General features: G+C 38.8%; 1 protein-coding gene across 6 annotated transcripts in view; it reads left to right on the forward strand.

Moving 5' to 3' along the window:
• CLCN5 (chloride voltage-gated channel 5) overlaps positions 1–26975 on the forward strand; it is a 144205-nt gene that overhangs the window by 95889 nt on the left and 21341 nt on the right. For 2 of the 6 annotated variants that reach the window (XM_058535865.1, XM_058535866.1), the window contains exons 3-5: positions 5820–5966; positions 23928–24079; positions 26501–26600. In XM_058535865.1, the coding sequence (XP_058391848.1) occupies positions 5820–5966; positions 23928–24079; positions 26501–26600 (399 nt within the window). Of the gene's footprint in view, positions 1–5819; positions 5967–14134; positions 14293–21280; positions 21770–22291; positions 22410–23927; positions 24080–26500; positions 26601–26975 lie in introns of those variants that run through there. The other 4 variants (XM_058535867.1, XM_058535868.1, XM_058535869.1 and 1 more) reach the window with 4 other exon arrangements.

Genomic DNA, 26975 nt, shown 5'->3' on the forward strand with positions numbered 1-26975 from the left:
AGTTTAGTGGGTAGACAAAAGGTGATTTTATGTATATGCCAGTTTTTATCACCTTCAATGTTATACTAAGGATTGTGTTAATGTTTTATTTTTAATGATATGATAATACTTGTATCTTTGTAAATTGTATAATGCCCCTCTTTAACCCTTTCTTCCTCTTGCATTCTCCCTTTTCTACATTTGCAGTATCTGGCATATATTGCACAGAATGCCATGTGCAGGTCAACAGTTATTTTTGTGGAGCAAAAACAAGAAATAGAAAAGTTCATTGTTTCTTTGTGCTTGTTAGCATTGGAGTATGTGATATATGTTATATTTTCATTTGAAGGGTCATGTGTGTCAGCCCACCCATTGGTTTATACATTTCTTTTTGCCAATTGGGCTAGTTGAGATGGAAGTATTAATTTATTTGAACCAACACGTGTCACTGTCACTAGTAAAACAAGATGCCAGTATGCCATACCACAAGCTATCACCATCCCACCCCATCCCTACCTGGCTCTTTCAGTACAACTGTTGGGAATATGCACTCGTCCTCCCCTTCCCCCACTTCCTCCTCCATCTCAAATCACCTACAGTGAAACTGGAAGTAGCAAACTGCCTTCCTAGCCCTTTCCTCCTCTCTCTCTTTCAGCCCACTGCTGCCACACTTACATCCTAAAATTATGTTTTTATCATATTGTTCCTCAAAAACCACAGCGACACCATTGGCTTTCCAGATCCTTTATGATCTATCTCCATCCATTTGCTCACCTACTCTGTCCTCTAGTCAAGCACAAATGCCAGCCTTATTCTCAGCTCAAGCCTTTGCCATTTTGTTTCCTGGGCCTGGAATACCCTCTTTCCTCCCTGAAGCCTTCTCTAGCTTACAATCTCCCCTCCATTTTCTGAACGCCAATTGCACTTTTATTCTAACAATTTAACATTTAGCTGTTGTGTAATTGCATTATGTGAAAGTTTTCTGCCCAGCTAGATTATGAATTCCTTGAGAGCAGTGACAGGGTAACAAATATTTTTTATATCCCTAATTCTCTACCCTCATAGTGCAAGGCATAGATTTATTGAATGTCAGCCATAAAATATGGTGATTGGCTGTTAACTCTTCCTCCCCCACTGGAATCCTCCTCAATAAGCATTTATTGAACACTTACTCTTGGACAAAACTAGAGTTTCTGGGACAACAGAAATGAAAAGGACAGGATATAGTCACAAGACTCAAGTGGAAGAGATTATGCAATCACCATAGATGTCTGAACAAAGGGAGTGTTGAGGGAAAAGCCTGTTTGAGCTGGCCCTAGATAGATTGAATGAGATTTCACCAGATTTCAAAGAGGATTGGGGGCTGGATGGGATTCCAGATAGAGTATCTGGCCTGAGCAAAGGCATGGAGGCATAAAAGTACATGGCCTATGTGGAGTATAACAAATTTGTGGCAGGAGGTAAGTCTATCTGGGCAGATGAAATTTAGATTTGACAGGGCCCTGAATACCATGCAAAGAAATTTAAACTTGACCCTAAAGGCAATGGAGAACCAGCTTATGATTTTAAGCAAGAGAGTCACAAAAGGCATTGAAAATGTGAGCTATGTAACAAAAATATCAACCAAACAACATTTTTCCCTGATTGCCGTCCTCCCTAGCCCTTCATTGCATGAAGCCCTATATGTAATCCACTAGTTGGGAAAATAAATCAAATCCCCTTACTTTGTTCCTAGCCTACCCTAAATTCTAACTGATCTCAGGCTTGTGGCCATCTAGAGATTTAATTTATCCAGATGTGCCATTCTCTGGACTGACATGTCATAGTGAAGCCCCAAAGTGTTATGAAAAGAGTATTGGGCTTGGAGTTCAACTAGGTGTGGGTTCAAATCTCAACTTTAAGGAACTTTATTTTCTCATTATTCTGCTGCTTTAACTTTTTCTCTTGAACTTTTTTATATCTGCAAAATAAACCCAAAGACTAGCAGAATGGATTATCCATGGGCAAATATCACTTTGAGTTTTACTGATTGTATTTATTTCTTTTATTGAACTATTGTTTATGGCATCTGTTTTACTTGATTTAGTTGCTGCTTCTAATTTTCTTTAGTTGACCCTTTATTTCTATGTACTTATTAAGGAAGCACGTTAAAACCCAAACAGTAAACCAGATAGCTGCTTCAGGAACTGTTTGGAATGAGACAGCTCAATTTAGCTGGATTGTTCTGTGTCACTGGGTTACAGGAAGGAGTTCATAAAGTCCCCATGGGGAAACTTAAAAGTTTTCCATCTTCCCCTTTGTTGAGTCTTCATCTTGTGGCGTCATTATTTTGTTTTAATGAATTCCCAGAACAATAGGTACACCCATCTTAAAATATGACTACAGGACATATTCCAAAGCCAAACATAAATTATTTCTGGACTTCCATACTTTTCTTCCTATAATTTGTGTGGCTAACGTAGAGTTGCTGGAACTTTATATTTTAAATCATTTCCTGAATGAAACACATGACCAGTGGAGAGAGAAGGAAAGGATTCTGCATCATTTTGCAGATTTTCTTGCTTTCTTTCAGTGCTAGTCACTTAATGGAATTCATGGGCATTTAAAAATTTTAAATGGAAAGAAAACCTCTTGAATTGTACTACCCTGTTAGCCTCGGTTCTTCTCGTCAGCTAAAATGGTGTCTGTTTTCAGCTAAGATTTCTAGAAACCTGGAATACCTACTCTTGAGATTGAGTGCTTTTTGCAGGTTCGTTGAATGTAGTAAATCCTGGAGTTAGACAAATATTAACTGCAATATTGACTCTGATGCCACCTGCATTTAAAAAGGAAAGTTGATGTGGAGGGTGGGGGCAGGGAACGTTCCTTGTTTAGATTTTATTATTTGTATTTAGATTAATGTAATTTCCACTGTTTTTTCATTTTCATCCAGTTGAGTTTGATGTAGTAACAGAAGTGTCAAGTGGAGTTCTTGGGACTTCAGGACTGGAGCTTGAGGTGGAGATGAGAGCTGGAGATAGTAGGTATCCTTAAAGGTTAAAATAAAGTAAATCAGAGTAAGGTGAGGAAGGATCTATTATCTCAGTCAGATCCCGAACAAGATGGAGGGGCTATTTTTTGTTTGTAAATAAGAAATAATAAATAAAGAGTAAAGGCACTTCTTCCTGGATGATAGGAGGGAAGACAGAGAGATTCAGGATTTCCTATATCTTATTAGTAATAGGAAAAACTGCCAAGGATCCTGTGGTAGCTCAGGTTCCCTAGAAGCGGCAACTGAGACAGAGAATTCCATGTAAGTGCATTGTTGCGGGAGTACTCGGAGAAGGGGAGTGAAGGAACCAGGAGAGAGCAGGGGGAAAAGTCCAGCGAGGATGAAGGATTGGCTAGCAGCCCATTCGATCCACATAGCAAGGTTAGAGTTTTTGTAGGTGAGGAAATGGTTTTATGATCAATAATTTTGTACATACTAGTACTGAGTAAATGACTCTATCTTCCCTACTTGACCATATGTCACTATGTAAGCATGATAATGTTCCAGGGAAACCTTTTGTTTAGGTTCACATCTGTACAGAGTTCAAGCTATTTGTGCGTGCTAAAGCAGGATATTGAGAATGCATTTTTTTAAAATTTATATTCATCCTTATCCATAAGTGAATAGCAGGTTTCCCTTGGAATATCTGTTCTCTTGGTTTCAACCATCACCTTGATGTTGATAACTCCCAAATCTTTGCCTCCTATTCATCTCATCTGGCCCTACCCAGCATCACTTTTTTTTTTTCGTGAGGAAGATTGGCCCTGAGCTAACATCCATTGACAATCTTCCTCTTTTTTGCTAAGGAAGATTTGCCCTGAGTTAACATCTGTGCTAACCTTCCTCTATTTTATAGGTGAGCTGCCACCACAGCATAGCCACTGAGGAGTGGTGTAGGTCTGCACCTGGGAACCAAACCCAGGCCACTGAAGCGGAGTGTGCCAAACTTAACCACTAGGCCACCAGGGCTGGCCCCCCAGCATCGTTTCTGTATCTATCTCTCTATCCCACAATGATTTGTACATAGTAGGTGGTTCATAAATGTCCCTCACACTTCAGTCAGGCTGGTCTTTTTATTACAAGTGAAGTGTTGTGAAACTGAATACATGATTTGGAGCTTAATTTTTTTTTAACACTGACTGGGCAAGTTAGCTTCTCTGAGCTTCAGTTTCCTCATCTGCACTAGCAGTGATAATGCCACAGCATGGGAATGTTAGAAAAATTAAGTCAAAGAGTTCATTTTAAGCACATAGACCAGTGCCTGAAAATTGATAAGTACCTAGTAAATGTTCTTTTTCCTTTATGCTCAGTGTTTAAAATATTTAATTTATCTGCTATGATTCCAATTTTTCAGACCTATTGCTTAATTTATCCTGTTTGGTGTTTACCACATTCATCACATGTAATTCTGATAACCTAGAGTAAGAAGATTCTTAAAAGATTTGGAATACTTCAAAACGAATATTATTTGCCTAATCCAATAACACTTTGCTGACTATGATTCTCAATCAAGATTTCATCAGGGGCCTGCCCAGTGGCGTAGTGGTTAAGTTCGCACATTCCACTTCGGTGGCCTGGGATCGCAGGTTTGGATCCCCGGTCGTAAACCTACACACCGCTCATCAAGCCATGCCATGGCAGGTGTCCCACATAAAAACAGAGGAAGATGGGCACAGACGTTAGCTCAGGGCCAATCTTCCTTAGCAAAAAGAGGAGGATTGGCGACAGATGTTAGCTCAGGGCTAATCAGCTTCACACACAAAAAAAAGATTTCATCAAAAAAATTGGGGGAGGGCAGGGCTGGATAAGGTAAGGTTGGCTACAATGCTATTTTTTTTTAAATCAAATACTAAGATTTTTTGAGTTTTAATTTATAATCCGAAGATTCACACTTGGGATGTAGAAAATATTTCATCTTTAATATTAAATTCTTGAGTAGAGAGCAACATTGAATGGCACGGTGTGCCTCTTTTTCCCGGTATTTCTGTGCATCTACATTGTGTTAGGAGCTCTGGGAGAGTTAGAGGCTTAAGATAATGTTTCTCCACTCTCAAATGGCTAAAACGTTTCTCAATACTGATGTCTAGCATTTACATCAATTGATTACTTGTGAACTCCCATGAGTTTTGTATACATGTCCTCATTTGGTTTTCTCATTTGCATGGTTCTCAAAAAAGTGCTGTCAACTACATGGTAAGGGTAGAGGTACATTACATCTGAAGGGTAACTGAATATACTGAGTAGTTTGCATGTCTATATTGTGAAAGTAAGAGCATGAAAGAAGACATGAGAATAAGTGATAATCCAAAAGGTGAAAACTACCCAAACGTCCATCAAGTGATGAATGGATAAACAAAATGTGGTATATTCATACAATGGGTATTATTTAGTCCTAAAAAGGAATGAGTACTGATGTGTGCTATAACATGGATGAGCCTTGAAAACATTATGGGAAGTAAAAGAAGCCAGACACAAAAGGCCACATATTGCATGATTACATTTATATGAAATATCCAGAATTGGCAAACCATAGAGATAGAAAGAGAATAGAGATTATAAGGGACTAGAGTGGGGGATAGGAAATTATGTTTACTGAGTACAGAGTTTCTGTTTGGGATGATGAAAAATTTCTGAAAATGGTAGTGATGATGATTGCACAACATTGTAAATGTACTTAATGCTACTGAATTGTCTAGTTTAAAATGGCTCAAATGGTAAATTTTATGTGTATTTACCACAATAAAAAAATAATAAGTGGTAAGGGGCTTGGAAGTCATCGTAATAAGCTTCCTGGGTTTTTTTTGTGCAGGAGCCATGGATAACAGAGGCTTTCAGCAGGGGAGTTTCAATAGCTTCCGGAGCAGCTCCAGTGATGAAGACTTGATGGACATACCAGGGACAGCTATGGATTTCTCCATGAGAGACGATGTTCCTCCCTTAGATGGAGAAATAGAAGGTATCATTACTGCTGAAAATAATTTATCTTTTTAAAATTTATTTTTAATGTACATGCAGTTAAATTCGTTTATTTTCTGGCGCACAGTCCTATGAGATTTAACACAAGCATATGATTCTTGCACATGCACATGCAGATTCTTGTACCCACCACCACTGACAGGATACAGAACAGTTCAACACTCCAAAGAATTCCCTTTTGCTATCCATTTTCAGACCTCCCTCACTCCCAAACCCTGGTAACCACTGGTCTACTCTCTGTCCCTACAGTTTTTCCTTTTCGAGAATGTTAAATACGTGGAGTCACGTAGTATGTCACCATTTGAAACTGACTTCATTCACTCAGCTTAATGCTTTGGAGATTCATCCAAGTAGTTCATTCTTTTTTCTTGCTGAGTAGTATACCCTGGAGTGGGATCACTGAGTCATGTGGAAAATGTATGTTGAACTTTATAAGAAACTGCAGAAGCATTCTCTGGAGTGGCTGTACCATTTTGCATCGGAACTAGCTATGTCTGATAGCTATACTTGTTCTGCATCTTCAACAGCTCTTGGTGTTTTCAGTAATTTTTAGTTGAGCCATTCTAATAGGTATGTAGTGTTATCTCATCATGGTTTTAATTTAAATTCCCTAATGGCTTATGTTGAACGTCATTTCACGTGCTTATTTGCCAACCTTGTATCCTCTTTGATGAAGTGTCTTTTCAAATATTTCCCCCTTTTTATAATTGGGTTTTTATTATCTGGAGTACATTTATAAAATGAGAATTCCCCTCATCTATTATTTGGTTATCCAGTAACATCACTCTTTTTAACGGCTGCATACAATTTCCTGGTATAGCTGTACCATAGTTTATTTAAACAAGCTTCTGTTGATACACATTTCAGTTGTTTCCAATCTTTTGCTATTACAAACAATGCTGCAATGAACAACATTGTGTGTATGTGTTTGTGTGTGTATATATATATCTCTATATAGATATATCTTTTAAGTATATGAGAGCATTTCTGTAGCATGAGTGCATAAGAGTGCTTATTTCCCCACAGCCTTGCTGGTGCTGAATATTGTAATTCTTTTTTCATCTTTAAAATATCGTAATTAGGGCCGGCCCCGTGGCTTAGCGGTTAAGTGCGCGCGCTCCACTGCTGGCGGCCCAGGTTCGGATCCCGGGCATGCACCGACGCACCGCTTCTCCAGCCATGCTAAGGCCACGTCCCACATACAGCAACTAGAAGGCTGTGCAACTATGACATACAACTATCTACTGGGGCTTTGGGGAAAATAAATAAATAAATAAATAATAAAATATCGTAAGTAAAATAAATAAATAAATATATTCCCATTATTGTTTTAATTTGCACTTTTTTAAATTAATGAGGTTGAGCATATTTTCATATGCTTACTAACCATTTAAATTTCTTTTTCTGGAAGTTTCCTGTTCATATGATGTTCCTGTTTTTCTAATGGGCTAATTATCTTTTCTTATTTTTTTATAGGAGCCCTTCATATATTATTGTTAATATTTTTCTAATGTAGGTTGAATATATTTTTTCCATTTCTAGTTTGCCTTTAACTTTGTTTTTTTAATGTACACATATTTTAAATTTTTCTGTAGCTAGGTATGGCATTCTTTTCTTTTGTGACTTCTTAGTTTCTTGTTGTAATTAGAAAGGACTGTATCACTCTAAGAGTAAATTTGTATAATTACTTAAAACTACCATCTGGTTCTTTAACTGATTGGGATTGCCATTCTCAAAGTAAAGTCAGAGGATAAAAAATTTATGTCAGAATTCATTATTTAGCAAAGTTGTAGTAAGGGTATATGACATTGCAGATTCTTCGCTAAGTTCTGGGAATCAGCAAGACTTTAAGGCACCATCCCTGCTTTCAAGAAGTTGACTCTAGCCAGCTAAACAGACACCTAAGTACTTATGATAGTACCTACCTCTTAGAGTTGTTTTCAGGATTAAATGAGATGATAACATATAAAGTGTTTATAACTGTACCTGGCATCGAGTTAATGTTCAATAAAATATTAGCTGTCATTATTATTTTATTTCTACTATAACCCTATATTATGAGCGCTATAGCTCTTATAAGAACTTAACAGAGGAAGCATTCTGTGTGTGTGTGTGTGTGTGTGTGTGTGTGTGTGTCTGTGGAGGATTAGAAAAGATTTCACAGGAAAGGTGTGTTTGAGAAGGACCTTGAAAGATAAGTTATGTGCTAGGAAGAAGAGCATTCAGGCAGAAAGCAAGCTTTTACAGAGATATCAACATGATATACAGAGGTATAAAAAGGCAGAATATAAGCCCAAATAAGTAAATTGGGGCCTTGAACATCATGGTAAGAAGTCTGAATTAACCTTATTGTCACCATGAGGACAAGCCCCCTCACTCATTCATTCAACAAATACTTTTTGAGCACTTGCTATGAACCAGGCACTATTGTAGGCATTGGGGATATAGCAGTGGGATTAACATAGATAAAATCCAAGTTGATCTGGAATTTAGATCTAGTTGGACAAATAAATAAACAGATTACCTAGTTAATTACCCGTTATAATAAGTACTAGGATGGAAATAAACTGAATGACAATAGAAGATAGCTGGGGAATAACATTTTAGTTAGAAAGGTCTGGGAAGGCCTCTCTGAGGAGGCAACCAACTTGGGGTGAACATACCGGTATGAAAACCACACGTTCAAAAAGATAACGAGAAATTTGCTTAGTAAAGGTATCTCAGGAAAGTGACAGTAGAAGAGAGCCCCTGAATTTAAAGTTCATAAAAGAAAGGTACTCATGGTTTGGGATTTAGTGGTTTTTCATATTTGCCTATTTCTCTAAAAGGAACACCTGTTGGTGTATCACTTCTACTTATGTCTAGATAACCAGAGTGAGTCAGTTATGGCAATCAGTGGCTCTGGTGAGGTGATCAGTTAGTGTATCCATGAACTTAAAGTGGCTACCTCTCCTTAAGCCTTCTGGCTAAAGCAGAGTGGTTTAGCTTAGTTATCATCATTGCTTCTAATCGAAAATGATTTCATAGAGCATCCATATCACCAAAGTACTTTTTGTCTGCTCACGTCGCTCTTAGTAGGTGACTTGGGCAAGCGAGTATCCATTATTCCTATTTAATAGACTAGAAGACGGAGGCAGACAAGATTTTTACGTTGCCTCTAATTCTAGAATGTGTTTTTACATGAGTAGTCCTTCACCACTTTTCACTAGCCTTTACAGGAGAATTACTGCTTGTGGTTTACAAGGTCTGACCGTAAAACAGTGAGGCTGTTTTCCATGAGCCACACACGAAAATCAGTTCACTTACTATACGCTGTAGTGATATAATTTTCTTGCTTTGATTTTTAATTGTTCTTACTTTATTTAATGTTTTCATATGAGATTGCCTAATAAACACAGCAACAGCAACAGAAAAAGGTCGTAAAGCCCTTGATATTTGGTGGTGAAACTGTGCATAAAATACTACATTTTGTACCAGGCACAACAGCACGTACTAAAAAGATTAGTTAAAAGGAGCTTGAAAGGCAGTAGAAGTGGTTCTTGTTTTCCAGATGGCTAGAGGGATTGATTTATGAGGAATGAATAAATAAATTATGCATAACATGGTTAAATGCATCTGAGGTAGTGCTATAGTAGTCTGTAAATTAGAAGAAACGTAAACATGGAGACCTGAAAGAAGGGGAGGGGGAGGAAAATAGAAAAAGGGTTTGAGAAACAGGAAAAAATTCAGAGCTATTCTCATAGTCCGTGTGTTCTCACTTGCCTGCCTCTGCAGCCTGGACCTCAGGGTCAGCAATTCCTGTGTTCATTCATTCAGTATTTATGGAGCGCCCAGATATGAACCCAGCACCGTACTGTTTTAGTAACGCTCTTCAATTCCAGTGTTCCCCTCACCTCCTTGTCTTTCTACCTAGCATGCCTTGCTGCTACTCCCTAACTGTCTAATGAGGACACATTCCTGGCAGGGAGAGCAACACGCAGGTAAAGGCACAGCAGCCTGAGAGAGACCTTTGTATTCAAGACATGCAGAGTCTGCGTGTCTGAGCTCTGAGGCTCCTAGGGTGGAGGTGGTGACAGTTGGAGCAGGAGGGAGGACAGCAGGTGATACGGCCAAGGATCTAATTAGAAATCTAGGTGGGGTTCAGATTATCTGCGCTTTTGAACCTTATCTTGTAACCAAGGAGTTATCAAATGACTTAAAAGCAGAGGAATGATATGATCAGATTTGTGTTTTAGAGAATTTATGGCAGTGTGAAGGATGGATTCGGGGGAGAGTAGATTGGAGACTGGAAGACCAGTTAAACTGTTATTTTTTAAAAATCTAGGCAAAAGATCAGAAGGCCTGAATTAAGACAACAGGAATGGAGAAGAAGGAATAATAAGTTCTGGAGAAATTTCAGAGGGGGGATTGATAGGACCAATTAGATACAGGAAATAAACTAGAAGAGAGTGACGGATGACTTCAAAGCCCAGGCAGAGTACGAGAAGGCCGTGTCCCCCTTGCGTGTAGAGAACATGCCCGGACCACCCCTGTGAGCCTCAACATAACCTCCCAACGTCCCAGGGAAGGAAAAAAAAACTTTTAAAATGAAAAACATGATGGTGTACAAAATCCACAAATAAGTTGTGAAACAGTTCTGTTCTGTCACGCTGTAAAAAAAAGATCTTAGTATTCCTCCAGAGAGAAATGGAAAACATCTTGGGCTCCAGTTCATGGAGAAACCTACCATCATCATTTCAGTTAGGCTTTCCCAACTGAAATTGCAATTGTGTAGATGGTGCCGGGAGGACAAGGAAATGGAATTCGGAATCCATCACCCTCACAATCCTCAAACTTCCCTAAACACTTAGCCTGGGAGAGCAGCAATTGTTACTGCTGCTTTTTGAGCTTGGAAAAAAAAAAGTGGCCTGTATCAAAAGCTCCATGGGGTCATAAGGCACACCAGTTTTATATCCTGAACCCTTACCGATGAGCCTATGATGATGTCCACAGGCTTTAAAGGCTTCCTTAGGTTACTTAATGGGAAAATAGCTGGTCAAATTTTAGAATTTATGCCCTCTAATCTCTTCCCCATTTATTTATTTATATTTTTGTCTTAACTAAAGTACATATTTATTGAGCTATATTTAGTTACCTAATGTTCCTTCCAGGAGACCACATTATGTTTAGTTGTCATGTCTCCTCAGGCTCCTCTTGGCTATGATAGTTTCCTAGATTTTCTTTGTTTTTGATGACTTTGGCAGTTTTGAGGGTTACTGGAAATGAGTGGAGTCTGTAAGACTAAAGGCAAAAGGAATTGTGTATAAGCACTGTACTCTTGTTGATAAAGTAGTTTCCCATGGAGGGTATGGGCTAACAATTTGAACCCACTATACATGTACACTGGAAGTGTAGAATGTCCCTCAACTGGGATTTGTCTGATGTTTTTCTCATGATTAGACTGGGGTTATGGGTTTTGGGGAGGAAGACTAGAGGTAAAGTGCCACTCCCACTGCATCATAACAGAGGTATACGCTGTCAATATGATTTGTCACAGCTGATGTTAACCTAGCTGAGGTAGTGTTTGTCAGCTTTCTCCACAGTGAAGTTATTCTTTTTCATCCTATCCATAATGTACTCTTTGGAAAGAAGTCACTGCATAGCCCACACTCAAGAACGAGGGAGTTATGCTCCACCTCCTTGAGGGTGAAATATCTACAGAAATTATTTGGAATTGTTCTGCATGGGAGATTTGTCTATTCTCTTCCATTTATTTATTCACTTATTTATATCAGCAGGGACTCATATTTGTTTTATACTTTGGGTTGTAAGTCGTTACTACTTTATTTTGTTCAAGTTTTTTAGCTTTGGCCATTTGGAGCTCTTTCAATGGGCTCTCTTTCCCTTTGATATACCTCTATTGCTGTGGGGTTTTCTTGAGCACTTATTTACTTTCTGACACTATAATGTGCTCCAGGCCCGTGTTATATATTTCCTGCCTCAGTCCTAGAATCAACCATTTCTCCGTGCAGCCCTTGTTCCTTTTAGTGGGGAATGGTATTAGAAACCAAGATCTAGGCACTAGATGTGCTCCTTTCTACTAGGGTCTTGTTGCTTCCAGGTCCTCTCAGCCTCTCAGTAAGGAGATATATGTGTGTATACTGACCCATGTATATACTTCCCACTCCAAGTAGTAAGAAACTTGGCTGCCACTATCCACTATCCATTATTTAACTGTTCACTTCCAGTGTACATGTTTAGTGGTTTCAAATTGTTAACCCATACCCTCCATGGGAAACTACTTTATCAACAAGAGTACAGTGCTTGTACACAATTCCTTTTGCCTTTAGTCTTACAGACTCCACTCATTTCCAATTACTTGGGTCAGCACCTTTTTCCTCTACTCCTTCAGTGAGGTTATTTCACAAATTTGTAATATAGTTAGATTCTTTTGTCACAGTCTGCGTTCCATCCTGGGATTTTTTAAAAATTTGCATATATTAAGGTTCACTCTTTGTGCTATAAAGTTCTATGGATTTTGACAAATGCATAGTAACATGTATCCACTATTACAGTATCATGCAGAATAGTTTCATTGCCCTAAAAAATCTCCTGTTCTTTACCTATTCAGCCACCTCCCTTCTGAGCCCCTGGCAATTACCAATCTGTTTTTCATCTCCATGAATTTGCCTTTTCTAGAAGGTCATATAAATGGAATCATACAGTATATAGACTTTTCAGATTGGCTTCTTTCACTTAGCAATATGCGTTTAAGTTTCGTCTATATTTTTGTGTGGATTGATGGCTCATTCCTTTTCATTGCTGAATTTTATTCCATTGTCTAAATGTACCACAGTTTGTCTATCCATTCACATACCTACTGAAGGACATCTTGGTTTCTTCCAACTTTTGGCAATTATGACTAAAGCTGCTATAAACATCTTTGTGCAGGTATTCACGTGTACATAAGTTTTCAAGTCACTTGGATAAATATATAGATGTGTGATTGCTGGATTATATGGTAAGACTGTGTTTAGTTTTGTAAGAAATTGCCAAACTGTCTTCCAAAGTGGCTGTACCATTTTGTATTTCCACGAGCGATGAATGAGAATTCCCATTACTCCACATCCTTGTGAGCAATTGGTGTTGTCAGTGTTTTAGATTTCAGCCATTCTAATAGGTTTGTCGTGGTATCTCGTTTTAATTTACATTTCTCTAATGACAAATGATGTTGAGCATCTTTTCATTTGCTATTTGCCATCTGTATATCTTCTTTGGGGAGGTTCAAATCTTTTGATTTTAGATCTTTCTTCTTTTCTAATATATGCATTTAATGCTATAAATTTTTCTCTAAGCCCTGCTTTTACTGCATCCCACAAATTTTGATATGTTGTATTTTCATTTACTTCAAAATATTTTTAAATTTGTCTTGAGACTTCTTTGACCCATGGGTTATTTGGAAGTGTATTGTTTAATTTCCAGGTATTTGGGCATTTTCCAGCTATTTTTCTATTATTGGTTTCTAGTTTAATTCCATTGTGTTAGGATTTATGGTAAACTGGCTAGGAGTTGGGCTGTGTTTAATGTTTGGTGTAACTATTGGTGCCAAAGGGTTAAATTCCCATAGTGTCATTGTTTTTGTGTCCCCTCTTGATTTTGAATTTCCTTAAGCACAACTCCTTGAGAGAGATTCTGTGTCTTGCTGTTCTTTCAGCTGTAATCCACTGTTATTATACTGGAGCCCTATTGGTATGGTGATAAGGTATGCAGGAGCAGGTCATTTTATAATCTTCTGATTAAATCTCAGTGTCTGTTGGGACCGTGTCTCTTGTGGCTCTGACCTTCACAAGTTTTAGTCCAGTGGTATAGCTTTTTGTTCTCCCTGCCCACTGCTCCTGTCCCTGACTGTAGCATTTCCAATCCATTTCCTGGAAGCCCAGGCCCCTGTTGACTATGCTTTTTTTCCCTCTAGGTGAGACAAGAAGGCTGGGTGGGGGGCTGCTGGAATGGGAGGAATGCTCTTCCTCCAGCTGGGATAAGGCTCAGGCAAAGTATTTTCCCCTGGAGCATAGGCTTTTGTTATAGAGAAAGCTCTGGGGTATTTCACAATGATTACTTTTCCCCTCCCCTCTTCAAAGTCAGGCTGGGATCTTGCTCATTTCTTCACTGTGAGAACTTGGTGGAGTTCCTGGAGATAGAGCCCGCAAAAGTGTAGGCCTCAGGAGTTTCTCACTCTCACGCAAGTCCACACTCAGCCTTCAGCAGTTCATCAAAGTTGCCATTTAAGTGTCCCTACCAGTTTAGGATTCCAGTGGTTTCTACTCCAGGTAAGCAGATCTCTCTGTATCTCTTTGGATAAGACTGTCTCTTCAGATTTTGGGGTTGCAATTTCCCATGCAACCTCAATTCTCTGGTGGGTCCAAGAAAAGTTATTGATTTTTTAGTTTGTCTAGCTTTTTCTTGTTGAAAGGATGGGAGTGACAGCTTTTAAGCTTTTTACTTGCCAGAGCTGAATCTGGAAACTCCCCATTTATTTTTAAATTAGTAAAACCACTTTGGTCCCCTCTTGAAGGAAAAAAAATATTTTAGAAGTCCTTGGCAGTACTGTAAATCCTGAGTAGATAATTTTTAACTTTAACTTGTTTTGATTTATGGCATAGAGTAGAGGAAAAGGTTGCTGTAAGGTTTCCGGAGTGTGTGCTGGATGTTTCTGGGGTCTGTGGTGAGCAGGTACTCCAGAGATACTGTAGCCACACTGGTATAGCTCTAGTTAGCCACATGCCAGAAGTGTTGAGTCCCAGGTTGTCCTATACATCACTGATAAGCTGAGTCTTACTTTTCTTTTCTAAGGATTGGTAGTGCCATTTTATGATCTTGCCAAAAGAGAATTCCAAAATACCGTTTGGAATTCCTCAAAGCTAAGGTCTTCTCAAAAGTCATTCAGCACGATGTATGAATAACTAAAAAATGCTAAATGATAGAGTATGAGAGTTGGAAGGGACCTTAAAAATCAGGGGGCAGGCCTGGTGGTGTAGTGGTTAAGTTTGTGCGCTCCGCTTTGGCGGCCCAGGTTCGCGGGTTTGGATCCTGGGTGCAGACCTATGCACCGCTCATCAAGCCATGCTGTGGCAGTGTCACATATACAAAGTAGAGGAAGATTGGCACAGATGTTAGCTCAGGGACCATCATCCTTAAGCAAAAAGAGGAAGATTGGCAATGGATGTTAGCTCAGAGCCAATCTTCTTCACACACAAAAAATCATACATGCTAATACCCCCTCACTTTACAAATGGGGAACCTGAAACCCACAGAGATTAAGGCAATTGCCCAAGGTGACACAACTAGTGAGTTGTGGAGCTAGGGTTAGAATCCATATCTTCTCACTGCTGGACAATAGGTCTGATCACAAAGATTTTATTCCCATTGACTTTCATTTAAAAATTTAGTAAGCCATCTTCCTCTCGGTGCTTTCCTCCTGTTCTCCAGAAACTGTCACCTGCTTTGTTTCTAAATACCCCAGTGGTCTACCTCTCAGAATGGAAGTCTTCCTTTTTCAGTGCCCTGTCTCTACTCTTCTAGCTGCATTATCATTATTTTTATTTTTAGAACCACTTATATAACACATAAATACACTTCACTATTAAAGATTCAAACAATACACAAGTATATAAAATGTGAAAGTCCCTCCTCTACTTCCCACTGCAGAGATAACCCCTAGAAATAATTCAGTATGACCCTTTCAATTCTTTTTCTATCCAGTTAACAAACACACACACACTTTAAAAAGAAACATTCTACTTAATATTTTGTGACTTGCTTTTTTCACATAATATTTTTGGGAGATTTTTCTGTTTCAGTACACATCAGTCTACCTTTTTCCTTGCGCTATTCCCCCATTACTGGACTCTTTCTTTGTTTCCATGTTTTTGCTACTACTAATAGTGCTGCAATGAATAAAATATATACATTGGCATGCACAGGTACAAGTGTTTCTTTAAGTGCAATTCCTAGATTTTATATATATATGTTTTTTTAACTCATTTTTCTGTCCATGACATCACACTATTCCCATGAATCGAAGAAGAATCTCCTAATTGGTATTTCCTCTCTTGAAGTTTTTTCCCCCACCAAGGAATAATTGCTAATCTCTTGTTCCCAACTTCCTTTTGGAGATGAATAGAGAGAAACCAATGCAGATTTAGTACAGAAGAACTAGAGAATTGCTGCTTCTAAAACAATGATTGCTATTTGTTACACAGGATCATGCTAGCCAAAGGGTTTCCCAACAATGTGGTATGCAATGTGCATTTTAGGGCAGTGTCTCCCTACCCATTACATTCACCAATCTTCTTGTCAGTGCCATAAATGTGTAAATTTGAGAAGGAAGGAGTGAAGAGCAAGTAATGGAGCTGAGGGCTATTTTCTTTATGTAGACAACCCTCTCAGCAACTTTGTCAAATCTAGCCTCTTTACTTCCAACTGGATTTTTCCAACACATTGATTTTTGTGGCATTCTAGTCCAGTGGGAGTCTGCAGATACCAAGCCATAATACTCATGCTATTTTTCCTAACTCTGGTAACTCTGGCAATTAGCACCCTGGCTCCACTTATAATGAAAGTGGGTTGGGTTGGGAACTTTCAGATTAAAGCTGGGAGTAGGAGGCATTAAAGGTACACCTGCAAGCAAGTGTCGACAACCCAGTGGGGACAGAGCTGTATCCAATAGGAAACAAGGAGTCCGAGGGTAGTATTAGAATCTAGATTCATATTTGTCTCGAAAGCCTTTTCCCTATCCCTTTCTGCCGTGCCCCACCTTCCGGTATACTTCTCATAACCCTCCAACTTCATTTCAATAGTATCTATCATAGACTTGTTGCAGTTGTTGCAGTTTTGTTCCCCACATCTCTCACCACTTCTTTTATTGTCTACCTCTCGGAGAGTTTCCTCTTTGTAGTCCTTCCTGCCTCCTAGACAACTTCAAGTTTTAACCTGCTGGGAGCAGGAACCAAAGCAGTCACTCCCTAAATTAAATGAGTGCAGGGGTGACAGAAAACAACACAGGCACTGACCAGTCAGATTGGATATAAGACATAGCTCTGGGCAGTGTCCTGGAGCCTCCTGGTGTTCCAGCTGCTGCATCATGGGAACGTTCAGGAGCTTGTAGGGGAGTGTTGAGGGGGAGGAGAGTCCTCAGGAAAGAGTAGTTATTTATCTACAGTCGTGGAGGTATTTCAGTACAGATGTGTACCAGTAGAATAGTTGCCTTGAGTAAGTGTCCCAGGGGCCAAACTAAAATAGTATATTAAAGCATAACTTGATCCCATGATACTATCCAGGGGATGGGAGGGCTACTCCACCAACCTTTGCTTTTCAGCCACTGGGTTTGAGTAAGTGGGAAAGCAAAATAGAAGCAAAATGGAGGCACAAGTTGATAGAAAGGTCCTAAAAGTGTTGACTGATTATTGGGGCTTTAGCTGTAAAGTATTCTCAAACACAGAGGTGAATGGAATGTGAAAGAGATCACGACTTATTGGGAGATGTAGAATGGATGAACCAGTACAAGACGGGAAGAGGGTATAGAAGTAAGAAGTGGCTTATAGTAGGCTCTTAGTACTTGCTATTGAATGAAGGTAAAATTTAAATGACCACAGGATAAATATCTGCTGATATGCACTAGGTAGAGTGGTGAATTTTTTTGTAGATTTGGTTCCAGCCCTGCAAAAATACAATGTATCCCTGTAAAAACTGAAATACATTTTTAAAAATGCGACTAATTTCAAGTCCTGTGATACATACCAATAGCCCTGCCCCATTTCTTTGAGTGCTTATTCTTTCTTAGGCTGCTGCCAATAAGTGAGCCCTCACACAGCTGTGACAGTACCAAAGCAGTACTTGAGGGTCTGTGCACTAGGTTTCTTTCTATCCTCTTTCCCCTTGTGTTTCTGTTAGTGTTTAACTAGTTCACTTAATCAGTTACTCTTCAGCCCCCCAGGTAAATTTCTAATGGCATATTGGTTAGAGATTGAAATAAACATTATACTCAAGTCAGAATTTCTTTTCTTGTATTTTGGGGGGGTTTCTAGTTTTAAGCATCATGTGATTTTTAGAAAAAATTAGAAAGTGGTTTCCATAAAGGGAAATGAGCTAAATGCATTCATTTATATGCCTCCTCATTCAAGCAGTGTGTTTCTAAAGACCCATTGTTAAGTTTTTAGTCCTAAGTGTAACCTACAGGGAAAGCTGTTTCAGTGTTGACCTTTTTTCTGACTAGTTTTCTGTATGTTTTCCCCAGACTCAAGAATGCAAATTAGCCTTTTGGGGGCTTTTCTTTTATCATTCAAGTTGAGATCTAATTATACTTATAACTTGAATCATTTTCCAGTTAGAGCATTAAATTATTTTATATATCACTTAGAGCACACTATGCCTTCACAACTTACTTAAGTTTTGCTTTTTTTTTTTTTTTTTGTAAAAAGCCAAAACTCTACACTTACCTAAGTACCCCAATCTGACATTTAGGTTCGTTGTTTAATTTTACTCTTTCTTCCTTGGCAAAGTATTTACACACCGGAAGCTTCACTCTTAATACACTGTTTTTTTGAAAAGCCTTTTGCATTTTATTACTTTCTTTGTACCTCAGTAGTTGGTCCTGAATGGGGTAATCTCTGCTGCCAGTCTTAACAACTAAGTTTTATGAATTTACTATTTCTTTCTACTAAGTAAAAAAAAAATGCTAAGAAAAGAAACCAACTAGATGTGACATATGACCTGCAGCTTAAGCAATTTGTCATCAAGTCAGATATAGATACTTTGGTGAAAGAGCGCAATTTAATCCCTCTCATTGATGAAACCTAAAATAGTAGTAATATCATTGTCATCATCGTTATTGCTATACATTTTTAAATATTTTATTTTTTCCATCTAAAAATTATGATGAATATTTTAAAATTCCTGGTCCATGGGCTGGCCTGGTGGCGTAGTGGTTAAGTGCGTGCTACGCTGCGGCAGCCTGGGGTTCGCAGGTTTGGATCCTGGGCATGCATCATGGCACCGCTTGTCAAGCCATGCTGTGGCGGCGTCCCATATAAAGTAGAGGAAGATGGGCACCGATGTTAGCCCAGGGCCAGTCTTCCTCGGCAAAAAGAGGAGGATTGGCATCGGATGTTAGCTCAGGGCTAATGTTCCTCACAAAAAAATAAAAAAATAAAATAAAATTCCTGGTCCACACTTGTGCCAAATGCCATTAAATGGTCTTCTGATGCTGAAAGTTTTAAAAACGTTGTTGTGGGGGCCGCTGACGTTTTAGAAATCAGAATATGATCTGATCAGATCTGTGTTCCAGAAAGATAACTCTGCTTGTCTCCAAGTATTAACTATATTATTGTGTTTTTATCATAAGATGCATTAAAAATTGGTAAGCATTTTTTGTCTCATTTTCACAGTAATATCAGTTGACCTACACCTGTCAGTCTGTATAATGAACATATGCTATAGATTACAAATTTGGCAGAGAAGGGAATAGGGGGTAGAAAAGAGTAAAAGAAATATAGCATGTCAGATTTTGAATACCAGTGCCTTATTTCTTAATCTGAATTGTAATTAAATCTCATTTTAGTTTGAGGACTGTGTCATAGCTACCAGCCCTTTAGTTTTCTTTCTTTCTTTTTTTTTTTTTGCTGAGGAAAATTGGCCCTGGGCTAACATCCGTGCCCATCCTCCTCTACTTTATATGGGATGCCGCCACAGCATGGCTTGACAAGTGGTGCATCACTGTGCACCCGGGATCCAAACCTGCGAACCCCAGGGCCACTGAAATGGAGTGCGCGCACTTAACTGCTACGCCACCGAGCTGGCCCCAGCCCTTTAGTTTTCAAAGGAAGTAAACTTACATGGAATAAAAAAGTTCCTCCCCTAGAAGCACTGATGTAGCATTTGAAAAACGTATGAACTTGCATCAAAAGTTATTAACATGGTACTAGTCATGCAATCCAGTCACTGTACATTGAAGAACTCTACATTTTTTTAGGTACCAAAAAAGATAGTATCTTGAAGTATAAAATGATCTAATAAGATAATGTAAGTCTTATTAGATAATGTAAGTGAATTCTGTAGTGGTCTTCAGATACTACAGGTAGAATCCTATTTAATAAAGAATGACTTTGAAGGAGTCTTATGAGATTGAGCATGTCATCCTCCTTAAGTAAGATATACATACTTTTCTAAAAGTGTAATTGTATGAGACAGTCACACTGGGGCCACAAATAAATAGCTTTTGCTTTTTAAGCTTTGTAGTTTATTGCCACAATACTATCAGTTGCCACTTCATTTTAATTCTTCTCGTTAATGCTAGATTAGTTCATCAAGAGACTGAGATGTTATAATAATGATGGACCGGACTAAAAACCTACAGGTTTCATGAAATTCCTCCCATTTCAAAAGGTTTTGTCGTATTAACGTTTCAGGATACATTGGGCCTTAAGAATCAATGAGAGTAATCACAACATTTTGAAGCCCTATGTTTAGGGCTGATTATTGGAGCACACTACACTGACCGGATTAATGTTTAACAGTGGCTGCCCTGTGGATTCACTTAGGAAGTTGGGAGATGGCAATTTTATTCTTCTTTATTGGACTGGTTTTATTGCACAATTAATTAAGACCTGCTTAGGAATAGCCTTTGGTATAAGGGTGGGGAATTGAAAGCCTTTAGAACAATGCAAATGTAGTAGTGAATTTATTTTCATGGCTGAAATAGCTACTTTTACCCAGTTTGGATTAATGAGATCAGATTTGATGTTGCTTGCTGGGTACAGCACTAATACTAAGAAACAACTCATTTTCTTGACTATATTCTGGGTTTTCAAAGTTACTAGGTGCTATTCAAGACCTGACCTCATATAGTAAGTTCATACGCAGTTCAGTTTTACATATTTTTCTCTAATTATGATGTGTACATAGAAAGACATAAAACATATGTATATAGTTTAAAGAATAATTATAATGTGAGCACTCAGGTAATCACTACTCAGATCAAGAAAAATGACCAGCATTCCAGAAGCCCCACCCGCACCCTGTGCTCCATTCAGAATGGTGACCTCCTTTCTCCCCGGGTAGCTACTGTCTTTACTTTTGTCATTTTCTTGTTTCTCTTTGTCATGTAGTCGCTTACATTTGTATCCTAAAATGAGATAATTTATGTTTGCCAGGATTTGAACTTATATGAACAGAATCACATGATGTGCTCTATTGTGTCTGCATCTTGCACTCAGCGTTATGTTTGTGAGATTTTATCCGTGTTATTGCTCTGTAGTGCATTTTTTTAAAAACCTTTTCTATATTTACCTCTCTCCCTTTTTGACTCAGATCCCTGTAACTCTAAATGCTTTTGGATATTTCTATTTTGCCGTCTTGGATTTACTGCTAAATGAGGTCTGAAGACTGAAACTTGTCTGAACCCCAGGTTTCTGAACTCATCTGACTGTTCCCAGTTTGATGGTGTTTGTTTAGATGAGACTACATCTTTAAGGCTTCTGTGCTCGGTTAAAAATCTTCCTTTCTCCAAGGCTGGTCCAAGGGTCTGGTCACGTGATTCCAACAGTGACATCACATTCTGACCGCTGGGAACACTGGTGGTTCTTTAGGTGGCGTTTGTTCCTGTGAAAGGCAGAGAATGCAGCAAGTGCTCCTCTAAAGCAGTTCATACTGGGGCTCCTTCTGTAAAAGCTCTTCAACTTAAATGACCAAATGTGGGCTGCCAAGGTTATTTCTTCCTTGAAGCAGAAAAAAAGAAAGCTGTGATTGAAGGTAAGCAGACTTGAGCCTGGCCAAGGACCGAAGCGTGACCCCAGGGAGAAGGGGATCTGGAGAATCACAAGCAGTCTGTTGTCTGATTCTAATCACCGCCTGCTCTTTTAGAGCTGCCTGACAATTTGCGTTTCTAACAGGAGACTATCTACAAAGAAGGATGATGCAGTGCTCATGTTACCTAGTGATGTAATAGGATTCTTTCTTTCCTGTTAGGAAGCTTGCAGATCTTCATTTTGTCTCAGTATCCTTAGAGCTGGGGGCCTCATTTGATATACAGTGTAACATTAGATAGCTATGGGATGCTTTTAAAAATCAGTTTCACAAAATCCTTTTCTAATTTGTCCTGAAAGGAGCACTCTTAAAGCAGAGCCAATTCAATTGAAGCATGAACCTGCTTTAAAAAGTAAATTTCTGGTTGTTTGGTGTCCTGTGTTCATGTCAGCATTTGTCTCGAGAATTGAAACAGCTTGCTTTTCCCCCCCTCATGTACTTTATTCTCTTTCTGCCCTCATTTCCTAGCTGGCTGTTTCCCTCCAAGCTCTCAAACAACACACCAACATTAATCTTTATCAGTATGCCACTGACATGATAGGAAATGCTAAGCTGGTGATTCAGCAGCCAACCATTTTACAGCCAGGTATGCTCGAAGATATGGAAAGGACTTTGGTTAGGGGTTTTAAGATTAACTTGTTTAACTCCTCCACTGGATCCCCACCCCCACCCCCACCCCCGATATGATTTGGATTTTGCAGAGCTTTTCTTTTCAAATGTGTGTATTGCTTGTGAAAGGTATGCTGAATTAGGTATTCAGAAGACTTACAGTTTGTAAACCAGGTACAGCTGGGTGTTAATTCAAACTTACCCTGTAAGCAGAGTGCTGAAGTTGTCTGTTAGGAGTTTAGAGTGAAGATGGGGATGCAGATGGTGGAGAGGGGGTCAGCTCAGGCTCACTTTGGCCTTCTCTGCAGACGGATTCATCAGCAGTCTGGATAAAGCTTTGTCCCTGCCAAGGTGGATGCTGCAAATGTGAGCTTTGGCTGGTAGAGTTCCATGATGGCGTTACTGTGCATTTTTCCTCAGTATATATTTGCGTAAATTCCTGAATACGGTTTTACATTTTGTGTTTAATAGTAAAACATTGTTCCACCAGAGGATTGTGGAAATATTTTGGACAAGTTTGTTAAGCGATACTAAGTAACCTTGTGTGAGTACAAGTTCTGAGTTTGAATACTTCTCCCTCATCCCCACTGTTTATAAAACAAACTTTGGTTCAGCTGATATTTATTGAGTCTTGAATATGTGCTAGACACTGGAGAAGGCAATGATGAATCAGATATAGGCTGCCCTCAAAGAGCTTCTAGTCTAGAAAGGAGGGTAAAGTATTTGCATAAGTAATTGTAGTAGAAGCGCTAAAGCAAAACAGATAAAGGACTGTGATGGTTGGGCAAATGGGTATGTTTCTTTCAGTTGAAGGATCAGAGAGGGACATTTCATCGCTGAGCCATGCACTGTTCTTTAAATCTCTACCTGTAAATCTTAGACTGTTCTGACATACTCAGTAAAAGTTTCTATAAGCCCATTACATCAAGGAGCAAAGTCTTATACCTACTGAAGGAAAATATGTACGTTCCAGCAAGCTTAACTCTTGAAGAGCCTGACATGCTTTCTTGGAGTCCCCACTCCAAGCCACCTCCTAGGACTGAATTACAAATGTGTATTTTAAATTGAATTATAAATTATAAAATTACTGAATTATAAATGTAAAATGGGTTCTGATGTGATATGTCTACAAAGACCTTTGACCCTTTGGTCTCCCTTCCGTTAGGGAAACTGAAATACCTAAGTCGCTCCTGTCTTTTGTTTCATAAATCCTTTCCCACTGCACTTCAGCTCCTGTCAATTCTCTCTTTGTACTGTCACTCTCATCTGTCCCTTTCCATTCACACTGCCTTCAGACGCTCATCATTTTGTGCCTAGACCACAGAAACCTCTGAATGTGATGAATGTTCCCACCAGGTGATTATATAGCTTTATCAGCACACCCTAACTGTAGTTGTCTAATAGTTTAAGGGCTCACCTTTTGGTGCGCAGAAAGGAGGTATGAAAAATGTCCAGAGTGTCTGAAGTACTAATGTCTGTTTCCTGTTCAATACAGAGGACAAGTCATACAATGGTGGAGGAATAGGTTCTTCAAATAGGATGATGGACTTCTTGGAGGAGCCAATCCCTGGTGTGGGGACCTATGATGATTTCAATACAATTGATTGGGTGCGAGAGAAGTCTCGAGACCGGGATAGGCACCGAGAGGTAAGACAAAAGATGGTACATGACTAGGTGTTAGAAAACAGAAGGGGAAGAAGTTGAAAATATATATTGTTTATGTATTCTTTCCTTCAGCCCTGGATGTGGCTGAATCTGGTTTTTATTGGCAATGTAGGGTTTTATTTTTTAATTTACTTTTAAGGCATCGTATATGATTTTGAAAAGAATTTGTATTTAATGATGATTTGTCTTCCTGTAGTAAGCAGTTGAAAAGGATCCTTGCAGCCCTGAAATGGGTATAAATGCCTATGCAGAGAGGTGAAAACAAACTGGGTGGAAGGGACCAAAATACATTTCAAAGATCTTCCTTCCTCATCTCATCTCTCTTTTATGGTTTTCCCTTGAAGCAGGATTTTTAGAACTAAGAAAAGTAAATGGTCTCCTTTTAAAGGAATGAAAGAAAAAAAATCTCAGAGCCCTAGTGTTTACTGAAGCATAGAAGATAAACCCCTTGTGATTATAGCTCCTGTACAACCATGAAACCAAAGCAAATTGAGGCATTCAACTCAAACAAAACCACGAGGCCAATCAAATTCAAATTAAATATATTAATTTAATATGAAAGGTAACAGATGGTACTTATGGGTATGACACAGATTCTTTTGAATTTGGCAAGAGAATTTCCCCACTTTTCTCTTTTCCAAGTACTGTGAAAACTTTTCAAAGCAGTCTGCCAAGGTCATTTGCCTTTAACTTGTTGCTGTGTATCATTTACATCAGAGAATCACAGTTTCTAGTTTGTGTCAGGAGCACATGGAGAGCTTACTAAAAAGGTAGAACCCCAGCCCCAGCGATCCTGATTCAGTAGGTGATCCTCTGGTGAGGCATTTCTTTAACCAACAGTTGGTATTATGATGTTTTTCTTTCTTTACTATTTCTGTTGTGACTTCAAATTTAAAATTTGATTATTAAGCTGGCCCCATTCTCTCCTGAGTTCATGATTTCCACCTCTCAGAGCTGAGCAAATCTCCTGAGCAGTCAGGTTTGGATCACTTTTCATTCTTAAGCCTTTCCCAGCTCCTGACTGGTTTTCTCATGACCACCTGAACCCAGGAGTCAGGTTGTCACAGGTATAGGTTTTGAGAAATTCCTTTGTAATCCATGGATTTGTGATAATCCCACTGAGTTTTCTTATTGTAACTAAAAAAGGTGATCTCTATAAAACATTCTACATTTTTCATAAGGTTTCTATTATTTGGGAACACACACATACATATTCTTTCTGTCTATTATATCACTTCATCATGCAAGCTTTAAAATTTAGAGTCATATGGCTTTAGAATCTCTGCTATCTGTATTTCAGAGTTCAGTTTGTCACCAGTTGCGTATTCAACATGTTATTCACATTGTGAAATTCACCTGTGATATGACAAGGCCTATTTCCCATTATAGTAAAATGGTGGCATCTGAGACAAATTATGCCATGAATAATAATTCACAATCAATTAAAATGTGTTTATCAAATGTTCAAAGGGGACTTTTTTTAGCATTAACTTTTCATCATCAGAATGGAAACACTGTCACAGGGAAAAATGTCACCTCATATACTTTCAACATTGAAACTGGAAACTTAGGGTCATAGGTCAAAATGAATTTTTAAGCTGCTTTTAAAATTTCTATAATAATTTATTATTATTATTTGTGATGTTGCTGTAGATGAAGATGGGGTAGCTAAGTCACAGTTTCAAAGATAAGAAATAGCGGTACAGAGAAGGGCAAAGTACCAATGACAAAGCTGTCAGAATGCTTGGTTTTGAAATGTGGGCACTGAAGGGTTAAATTGACATGGCTAGGACCTAAAAGGTAAAACTTTCTACACCTCTTGATAGCCTCAGATATTCCAAGCAGGTTTTTGAAAATAAAGAGATGCAGTCCTGATATCATTTAGTATCTATGATCAATGTACAGTTAGGGGTTTGTGGAATCAAGTCTTGGAATTTGCCTGACCTGAAGCACAGCCCCAGATAGTAAACCTCAGATTGTACTTTCACCACTCAAATAAGCCCATGTTTGTTTATTCTTTGGAAAACAATCAAACTATTTGCTGTGTGTCAAGAGGCCATCCTTAGAATATCTGATGCCCAGGGCAGGAAGAGACCACTGCAATAAGCAAAACAGAGTGATGCTATAAGAAGTTGGCAGCTGAATGGGGAAGCCCTGAATAAGGTACTTGCAGGCGTTGCAATACTGTAGGCGAAGGTGGGGTTCAGTAAGACAAGGTCCAGTCAACCTCAGAGTTCTTTGTGGTGTTGGTTCAGCCAAAGATTATGTGAGAAGTAACTCCAAGTTGGTCTGTATTCTCAATGAATAGATTTGTCTTTGTGTTTCTTTACTCTATTGCACATTTTGAGGTGAAAAAGCAAAGGTGTATGTAGAGTGTACCAATGTTTTCTCATTTCTCCCTAGATTACCAATAAAAGCAAAGAGTCCACATGGGCCTTAATTCACAGTGTGAGTGATGCTTTTTCTGGCTGGTTGTTGATGCTACTTATTGGGCTTTTATCAGGTATGGTAAACTATGTTAGTTTTCTAAATAAATCTCCTGAAACTGTGGTGTGCCCCTCCCCCAAGTCATGAATGAGTTGAGTGCTGTGCTTTACCGTTTTCCTACATGATATGAATTACTGGTGGACCTTTTAGAAGCTTGACATCCCCATCTGTAAAGGGGTAATAATACCTGCATCTCCTTCCTTAAATAAATGAGATGAAATGAGGAAATGCATTTAAATGCATTTGTATGCTATAAAGTATTTTATCCATTTTAAGGTATTGTTAGCACTGCCTTTCGGTGCTTGTCTTGAGGAAGAGCCCTTCTGTTGGAGACAATAACTTTTTTTTAAAACACGTACTGCATGGGGTTTAGAAGAGAAGATGTAGAAGA

Source organism: Diceros bicornis, chromosome X (genome assembly GCF_020826845.1).
Source record: "Diceros bicornis minor isolate mBicDic1 chromosome X, mDicBic1.mat.cur, whole genome shotgun sequence".
NCBI lineage: Eukaryota > Metazoa > Chordata > Mammalia > Perissodactyla > Rhinocerotidae > Diceros > Diceros bicornis.